Genomic DNA, 9,583 nt, shown 5'->3' with positions numbered 1-9,583 from the left:
CTTTCTTCTTTTTCTCCTTTAAATCTCCGTCCTGCGTCCTGATATTGACACTAAACTACGTTCTTGTTTTATGAATGAAGCGGTACGTGAGTTGACGTAGCCGTGGTGTCTCTGTTCGACCAATCAGTGACAGTCAAACCTCCAAAAATAATCTAAACTGAGTCCCACCCAAATGTCTTTTACCCTGAAATTTAATTACTTTTCTTTAAGTGGCCCCAAAATGCACCAATGGAAATATTGTTGTATAGGTGGGTCAGTGGTGGGTTTTTTGTTTTGTTTAGTCAAATTGAAGGGTTAAAATGTGAAAATAAACGTATGAGTAACTTGCACACATTCTTTTTTTGTGGACCCAGCATCAAATTTCTGCTTTTAATCCATTTTGAGAGAATATATTAGAGGATTATGGCAAAAATGTCTAAGTGGTGTAACCATAAAGCATTGATTTTGTAACCACAAAAAAAAAAAGCATTCTGGGCTCATAACCTAGAGGTTGGAAGCCAGCTCCCTTACTGCCCAGAAGTACAGGTAGTGTGGCCGAGCGGTCTAAGGCGCTGGATTAAGGCTCCAGTCTCTCAGGAGGCGTGGGTTCAAATCCCACCACTGCCATATTATCTATTAATAAAGTGCTAGCAAAAAAAGGTTCACTGCTGAGGTCCTGTTACCTCTGTGATCTGGATTTCAGTGATAAATAAGGGTTGGCAAGATGAACAATTCAAAAATAGTTTTAAAAGCGGACTTATACTAATAAATGTAATATTTAGAACAATTGTATTCCATTACCTTTATTTAATATAAAAAAGTTATAATGTAAGATCATGCCAAACTACAACCCCAATTCCAATGAAATTGGGACGTTGTGTTAAACGTAAATAAAAACAATACAATGATTTGCAAATCCTTTTCAACCTATATTCAATTGAATACACTACAAAGACAAGATATTTAATGTTCACACTGATACACTTTATTGTTTTTTTGCAAATATTCACTCACTTTGAATTTGATGCCTGCAATATGTTCCAAAAAAGCTGAGACAGGGACAACAAAAGAATGGGAAAGTTGAGGAATGCTCAAAAAACACCTGTTTGGAACAGGTGAACAGGTTAATTGGAAACAGGTGAGTGTCATGATTGGGTATACAAGGAGCATCCCTGAAAGGCTCAGTCATTCACAAGCAAGGATGGGGCGAGTCTTACTTTTGGTAAAATAAATGTCATTTCAAATGATATAAAACCAACAAAAATACTAAATGTATATTTTAACAAACCTGATGATGCTTTCAAAACTATTTTTGAATTGCTCATCTTGCCAAACCTTATTTATCACTGAAATCCAGATCACAGAGGTAACAGGACCTCAGCAGTGAACCTTTTTTTTGCCAGCACTTTAAGAGATAATATGGCAGTGGTGGGATTTGAACCCACGCCTCCTGAGAGACTGGAGCCTTAATCCAGCGCCTTAGACCGCTCGGCCACACTACCTGTTGTCCTACATCCATGAAACACATTGACAGAACAGAGTGGAGCTGGCTTCCAACCCTTTAGGTTATGAGCCCACAATGCTTCTTGTGGTTACAAAATCAATGCTTTATGGTTACACCACATAGACATTTTTGCCATAATCCTCTAATATATTCTCTCAAAATGGATTAAAAGCAGAAATTTGATGCTGGGTCCACAAAAAAAGAATGTGTGCAAGTTATTCATATGTTTATTTTCACATTTTAACCCTTTAAATTTAAACTAAACCACATGGACATAAAAAAAACCTCATTGACCCTTATGATATAATCTATTGAGCTTGATGAGCTTCTATGTGTGTGTGAGATTTAGACATAATGCTATAAATGCAAACCTGCAAGATAATACAAATTCTCTATTTCTATCTGCACACACACACATTTATGTTTCAATACACACATAAATTACACACTCTGACACCCATACCAACACATCCAGGTCATTTTGGATGCAACCACATTTTTCATTGGTCTGCTGTGCTTCATCATACATGACAACAGGACTGGGGAATTCTGCCATAGAGCTAAATACAGTTATCATTTTTTAGCAGGAGGCTCAAAAAATGTAGTTATAATGTGTTTCAATCAGGTGGGGAGCTCCGGTCCTGTGAAATGATGCCAACGCGGAAGTAACTTAAAACTGCATTCTATCAAAAGGCCACCAGGGGGCGACCGTTTTGGTGTCAAAAGGACTTCCTTCTCTAAACAAGTCAATGGAGAATTCACCAACTTCTCACTTGATTTATAACCTCAGTAAACGTTTTCAAAATGTGTTTATGGTCTCAATCGCTAGTTTAAAGCCTTCTTCAATGAGGAACAATGAGGAACAATTTTGTTTATACAGTCTATTATAGACATATTAGAAATGATTATTATAAGTCATTTCTTTGTTTTTTCTCAATAATTTGGGCTGTGTTCATGCATATGGCATCAAATTCTATAAGGACATTCTTTAAATGCATGAACACAGCCCAAATTATCAAGAAAATAAAAAATGAAAACCCAAAAATGTCCTTAGTGAGGCACAAGGGTTCAACTAAAATCGAGTAAGACAGATGAAAGAAAACATTAAAAAAAGTTACAGTGCAGTGTGAGATATTAACCCTTTAAATCTGGATGTAATAAAAAAAAGCAGTCACCAAATTACACCATGTGTCTGTAAAAAAAAAAGTCCTAAAAGTGACTCCAGGTAATTTAGTTTTAAATTCAAGGACCTGTAAAATAAAGTGTTTACCGTTCTTCATTCATATTTCTATGCAACATCACTGCTGTCAGTGTCAGTGTCAATCTCGCACTAATGGGACAAACCCTGGCGGGAAAAGATGCTGTACGACTCTCGCGGTTGCCGTGGTAACAGGGGGGAATTTAGTCACGCAACATCTCATTTAGGGAAATCCAGAAATCATCTCTTTTCTTAATACCATGGGAGTCCTCTGTCTAAATATATGATAAATCTGGAATTACTAACAGCATGTCATCAAATGTTTGTAGTTTGATCTGATTTTAATGTTTTTATTTTATTTTATTTGTGTCGTTCCTTTTCTCTCCTCCTCTGGCTGAAGCAATCAGTGAGGCTGCATGCAGAGGAAACAACATTAACAAGAGCTTTGATATCATTTCTGTCCAAATTTCAGGAGCCACTCACTCAGCACACACAGAGAGACAGAGAGAGAGAGGGAGGGAGAGAGAGACACTCAGCATCTCACAAGATAATGAGAAGGATGACGAACATGCAGGCGGCGGCGGCATCGGTAGCATCAAATATGGAACGTTTTTATCTTTTGAACAGGGTTGATTTGGAAGTAGATCTGTAGAGGGTTGTTTGAAGTTTCCTGCTGCACAAATACATCAGTGCACTAATACAGGCCCTGTGTGTGTGTGTGTGTGTGTGTGTGTGTGTGTGTGTGTGTGTGTGTGTGACTGTGTGAGTGTTTGTGGTTGTATGTGTATGTGGGTTTATGTGTGTGAGTGTGTGTGTCTGCATGACTTAAGTCGCTTTCAGGGACACACACGTGACTTAAGATTCTATGTGAATACCCTAAAAGTGACGTAAGTTACCCTGTGTGTGTGTGTGTGTGTGTGTGTGTGTGTGTGTGTGTGTGTATGTATGTGTATGTGTGCTGTTTATGTCTGGGTGTAAGGTAGCAGTGTAAACATGTAATGGAGTTTCATTGATTTGAGCATCCTTTCAATATGCAGACTGGATTTGATAATGAAGTGTGACGCAGCCATGAGTGGATAGACTGATGCACTGATCATCAACATGGTAAATGGGGCGTTTAAACTAATAATTTCAAAGAAAGTGGGAGCTTCATGCATGCAGTACAGTGTAGTCGGGCTGTAGGCTGCAACCCACCCAATCAGAAGCAAAAACAAAAGCCCCTTGCCCCAGCGTAGAGCCGGCCTCAATATATCGTCATATCACACTGCGGTCAATAACCCTGATCCTCCTGTTCAGAGAAGCTGAGAGGAAGCTCAAGAGGACTGCAGAGGAAAGCAGAACTAAAATGGTGTGAAAATATGTTGCAAACGCGCCTTGTTAAAACCATTAACTTCATTAGATTATTTCCAGAAATGATCTCAAGATGCGTTAGACGATAACCTAAAAGCAGAACTGAAAACTTCCTCTTCTCTGTACTTTATATGTCTTTATAGTCTTCATACAGGACTGCTGGCTGTCAGTGTCTTTAGTTCAGGATGAACAGAAACACGCAGACGCTCACTGTTGCTTCATCTGAAGGTAAGATGCTTTCTAATACATAAACACTCGATGAGGTTTTCATCTTTTAGTGAAACAGTATGTTAGTTTATTCTTTTTAAAGCTTCTGATACATGACAACACACTGGCAGCAAAAGATTGGATGTGATTCTGTAAATAAGAGCCAATTTACTGCAGATATTTAAACATCAGTGTTTGATCTGAACTGTTTCAGAGGAACTTGAGGAAGAAAGTGACTATGTTAATACAGCTGTGTGCACTGTGTCAGCCACCTCAGGTATGTTAGAAACATAGTTAAGTTGACAAACTTTCATTTTTTGTAAATCATTGGATTTTTCAAAGAGGTTCAAAGTTTCTATAATCTATTGAAGTCCATTTTGAAATCAAAGTGTTGACATCACTCTGCTCAATCCTTATTGTTTTCTTAGATAAGAAGTGTGGCTCCTTCACTCAGTGTTTTCTACCAGTAGCAGTGAGTTGGGTGATACTGTTGGTAATCTTGGTCCTTCATATCTACTGTGAGTATCCTCTATGTGAATATCACATCAAATTACATGTTTCTTTTTCCGTAGCTTGTTATTATTGTTGTTAGTCCTTATGTAAAGGATAGATTAACATATTTTTAAAAGTCAGTTTTAAAACAGTCAGATGTTTATATGTAGGGGAGACCGGGTACGGTTGTAATTTTGACACAAAGTACCCTCATTTGTCTACAAATAGCAATGTTTTCAACCTCTCCAACTATATCACAGAATTCATTATTTGACGTCAAATGCAAGGAGTGCCATTGTTACATACTACCCCAGTACCAGGATATGTTGTAACACAACCTGGGGTAAATCGTAACAGTAAGATTGAAGAACTACAAACTGAGGCCACACCACAAAATATGCATCTATATGAGTTTATTGCGCATGTGCCAACACTAAAGCATCTTCCTGTGCTTCACTACGCACGAAAAGAACTCATCACTGATGGCTAAATGAGGAACAGTGTCAGTGGTGTGGATCCTAACATTAGAAGAGCTTTCTTAAAGAACATATTCTGATAATACCTATCAATGTTATACACATATAAATGGAAACCTTCAGCAGGATGTCAGAATTAGTCATAATCCACGTAAAATTACAGGAAGATGTTGACAGTCAGTAAAACAACAAACATACACACTGTGTCTGTCTTAAATGATAAAACATGAACTTGAGTGTGTGTATCTTTGTGTGTTATCCATCTAAACAGAGTAATCAGAGTCACAGTGGTGACATATGTATGCAGGTGTTCCAGAGAAAGAGTTTTCGTGGGCCCATAACTTGCAATCTACACATCTGATCCATGCACACAATGCAAAAATCATCTTCTTCTTCTGAGGTTTCCCAACCCTTGTCCTTGTTCTTCTTGGATCTTTCTCTTTGAATTATTTTGTTTGCGTTGCCTCTTTCCAAATATGGCCATTTTCACATTCTTCTTACTATTCCTCTTCTTTTCTTCTTCCTCCAAGGCTTGCTTGACCAGTGTATCTGTATAGACGTGTGACTTTCTCCTTCTCCTTGTCGTACCAGTGGTCTTTCTTGGCCCTGCTTTGGGAAATGGTCTTACAGAAGAGGGACTGAACACTTCAGTTTAGGGCTCAGCAGGAGCAGAGGAGGAAGCTGCAGAGGATGTTTGAGGCAGGGTGGAGGCTATTGTTGTTGCAGAGGAGATCTGAAGCAGGATGGAGGCTGCTGTAGCTGCAGAGGACACCTGAGGCAGGGTGGAGGCTGTTGTTGTTGCAGAGGAGATTTGAAGTAGGGTGGAGGCGGCTGTTGTTGAGGGACTCTTGCTGGGAAACTACAGAAGCCATAGAAACTGGGTCTGGACGGTTAGTCACTTGGGAAGGTGCAAAGTCATGGTCCTGAAAAATGTCTGGGTTAAATGACCGAATGCCTGTGGATCTGAATTCAGCCTGTATCTTGCTAGGAGATACAGCAGTGGGCAGAGCTGTTCTCATAAGTGATGGCGCATCATAAATGGTCATCTTCTTGGCAGGATTAATCCTCATCCAAGCATCCCCAGCTGAGTTTACAGCCTTCTTCAGGGGAACATAGACACTTCGATTAAGTGGTTGAAGTCTGTGTGAGCAATGTGGAGGTAGAGAGAGTAGCACAATTCCATTTGCCTTGCAGTAATTAACTGCTTTCACTGAAATGTGTGAGTTGTGATTGTCAAACAGGAGTAACACCTTCTTCTCTGGACTGACTTTAGTATGCATGGCAAAGTGGTCCAGAAACAAGAGAACATTTTTTTCTTGCATCCATTGCCACTCCCAACACTACCAGGTGGTCCAAGGTTTACGAAGAAATCCTTGTACTTCTTGCGAGGGAAAACGCAGAAGGGTGGGATGGAATTTCCGAGTGCTTGCCCTGCACATGCCACTGAGACCAAGGCACCTCTCTCAGCAGAAGTCATTGATCCAACCTGCTTTACTCCTCGGTGTGCAACTACTCGGTCTGGTGTCTGGACGGTGGTAACACCAGTCTCAGACATATTCAATATGCCACATCCATCAAAGCTATACCTCTAAATAACATCCCCAAGCTTCTAGAAAAATGCCTCCACATTTGTACGGTTAAAGCTTGTAGCTCGGGCCAAGCTAGTTGCATGTGCACTTCTCATGGACAAGTTAGGATGCCTTTTCATAAAGCCTGATAACCAATCAGGACCTGCCATGTTATTGTCATCCCATGACTGGGGGTGTTTGATGTTGTACTCCAATGCAAGTTGATATGCAAACTTCCTGACCTAAAAGAAAATAAAACTAGTTAGTTAGTTAGTTAGTTGTACCCCATGGTACCTAAATACATATAGATAAAGAACCGATGCAGTAGTAACTATTTCCTACTTATGGCATACTAATCTGCACCTGTCAAATGCTCAGTAGGTCTACCTCACGTGGAGTGAGTCCATAGTACAAGTCTGCTGCCTCAATCAAGTAACCAGTCAACACCTCCTCTTGCTGTGCATCGAAGACTTTTTGACTGCTGTGATAGCCCACACTGGGCAGCTTTCATGAACCTTGTTCTCTGAGGTTTTGCAATTTCTTGCAGTATCTGCTCAGTGTCACATGGCAGATGGAGTAGTCTTTGGTGACTGACCTCACTGTTTTTCCCTGCCTCACTTCATCTGATGCAACTTACATGATGCAAGTACATGTGCAGACACACTCCTATTCGTTTTCCTCACCCACTGTCTTGGCATACTGAAAAAAAGGAGTAGGATAGAGAAAATACATGAATTGTGATTACGGGGATGGTTGTAACATTTTCTTAGAAAGTGTTACAACCATCCCCACCCCTGTCAGCCATTGTTTAGCTAGCTGTATCAACATGGTGGTTTAAAATTAGCATAGATGAAATGACTCACATTTTACATGAGAACCTACTCTCTTACCTGATACAAGTTACCTAATTCAAACTTCAACAGTACTAATCAAAATATAGACTTGTTCCAAAAAATTACTTTCTTACCTGAAAATGTTGTCTTTAAAACGTTTTGGCTGTAAAATCTGCACACTTCTTCACACAGCCATGCAAATTAACATGCAAGGTCAGGGAGGGAGTGGTTATACATGACTCTTACGTTATCCCTTATTGGTTAAAGTGATGCTATTAAAACTATACCTTTGTTACAACCATTCCTGGTCCCCCCTACATTGTTACAGTTTTGGCTGTATGAGATGCACTTTCAACTATAAATATTGAGATGCAATACTAATGTTAAAGTCAAATAATAATAGTAATATCAATAAACATGAGATGCTGCTCAATACGTCAAACAACTTCAAAAACCTGAAGTTGAACAGAAGAAGTAGCTTCCAACAGTGGCAAAATGATTAATCCAGAATTGCATTATTACTATCAATTAAGAGGCACATTTTCTTTTTGCAGTGTCTTTGTATTATCATGAGAATAATGTAAGAGAGCTGGAGCAGTTAAAAGAAAACCACACAATTCTACTGGAGACCAATCGCAACCTGACAGACCTCAACGACAAACTGAAGAGAGACAAAGATAATCAGACAGTCATCATTGGAAACCTGAAACAGGAATATAATGTCTCAGAAATGAAGATCGTAAACCTGACTGAGGAAAACAAGAAAATAACTACGGACAAGCAGCAGATGGAGAAAGAAAAGAACATCTTAACAGAACAAATACGAAACATAGAGCAGATCATTGCTGCCTACTGCCCAATAAGAGATGAAAGTAAGTTCAGATCTCATAACTCAAGTCCAAAAATAACCAATAATAATGTAACAATGCAGTAATGTTGTTTATTTGTTGGTTTCTGTTATTTAAGTCAGACAGTGTAAACCTTGCCCAGATGGCTGGCTGCACCACAAGTCCAGCTGTTATGTAATCCATGACCCTGATAAAAAAGACGAACAGAAAACCTGGGAGGAAGCTCAACAGAACTGCAGAGGAAAGAAATCCGACTTGGCTGTAATAGTTAATGTAGATGAAAAGGTAATGTGAAAACGGTGGGAATTTTATGATGTCATATATGAAATGAAGCTGTATTTTCTGAGTCTTTGGGCCACAGTGTGTTTATTTAAGTTCAGTGTTTAAATATCTCTCATACAGTAAGTGTCTTTCTGTTGTCCTCAGAAATTCATCAATGATAAAAGTTGGAAAACTTCAAGTTTCACTGGCTACTGGATTGGACTGAGAGCTGAAGCAGGGAAATGGAAGTGGATCGATGGAAGTGATCTGGCTGAAAAGTAAAAGACACATTCCTAAACAGTTTGAATAATAAAATCTATCAGCCTTGATCTAAACATTATGTTCTTCCCTCAGATCCTGGATGACACAACCTGCTAACAACGGCGTCTGTGCAATTTCTGTTCCAAACCCAAGATGGAGATCAGCGAGCTGTGGAAACAAAAACGGTTGGATCTGCAAAAAGGCGGCTTTATCTGTTGAAACAGTGAGAAACCACACATGAGAAGGTTACTGGATACGCTGTAAAGATTAATAACGTGTGTGTGTATGTGTGTGTGTGTTTGTATGTGTGTGAGTGTGTTGGTCTGTGTATGTGTGTGTGTGTTGGTCTGTGTGTGTGTGCTCCTTTACTCAATCTTTTCCACCAATAGCAGTGAGTTGTGTTATCCTGTTTTAAGCATTTTATATTTACTGAGTATAAACTCAGACACTCCATCATCTGTAAGCATCTCTAACATGTGTTTGTCTCAGCTGCCATGATTCTTGTCCCAGGCTTCTTCTGTAAAAATAAAGCTGAAAACTTTGAGTCTAAATGAATTTTGCTCAGTTTCTCTTACTGCACATTATTTATTTTCATCACTAGGTGAC

General features: G+C 39.3%; 1 protein-coding gene and 2 non-coding genes across 3 annotated transcripts; 2 read left to right on the top strand and 1 right to left on the bottom strand.

Annotated features, from left to right (window-relative positions):
- Positions 1-524: 524 nt before the first annotated feature.
- trnal-aag (transfer RNA leucine (anticodon AAG)) lies at positions 525-606 on the top strand. The gene has a single exon. It is a non-coding gene; the product is annotated as a tRNA-Leu (tRNA).
- Positions 607-1,399: 793 nt separating this feature from the next.
- trnal-aag (transfer RNA leucine (anticodon AAG)) lies at positions 1,400-1,481 on the bottom strand. Its single transcript has one exon. It is a non-coding gene; the product is annotated as a tRNA-Leu (tRNA).
- A 7,172-nt stretch (positions 1,482-8,653) lies between these two features.
- LOC133983978 (CD209 antigen-like protein C) lies at positions 8,654-9,227 on the top strand (the record flags this gene model as incomplete). Its single annotated transcript, XM_062423194.1, has 3 exons — positions 8,654-8,740; positions 8,882-8,994; positions 9,071-9,227. Coding segments are annotated over 3 exons (348 nt in total), but the record flags the coding sequence as incomplete, so codon positions are not given.
- Positions 9,228-9,583: the final 356 nt, after the last annotated feature.

Source organism: Scomber scombrus, chromosome 7 (genome assembly GCF_963691925.1).
Source record: "Scomber scombrus chromosome 7, fScoSco1.1, whole genome shotgun sequence".
Lineage (NCBI taxonomy): Eukaryota > Metazoa > Chordata > Actinopteri > Scombriformes > Scombridae > Scomber > Scomber scombrus.
Note: the sequence above shows the minus strand (reverse complement) of the source record. Positions and strands in the feature narration are given on the sequence as shown.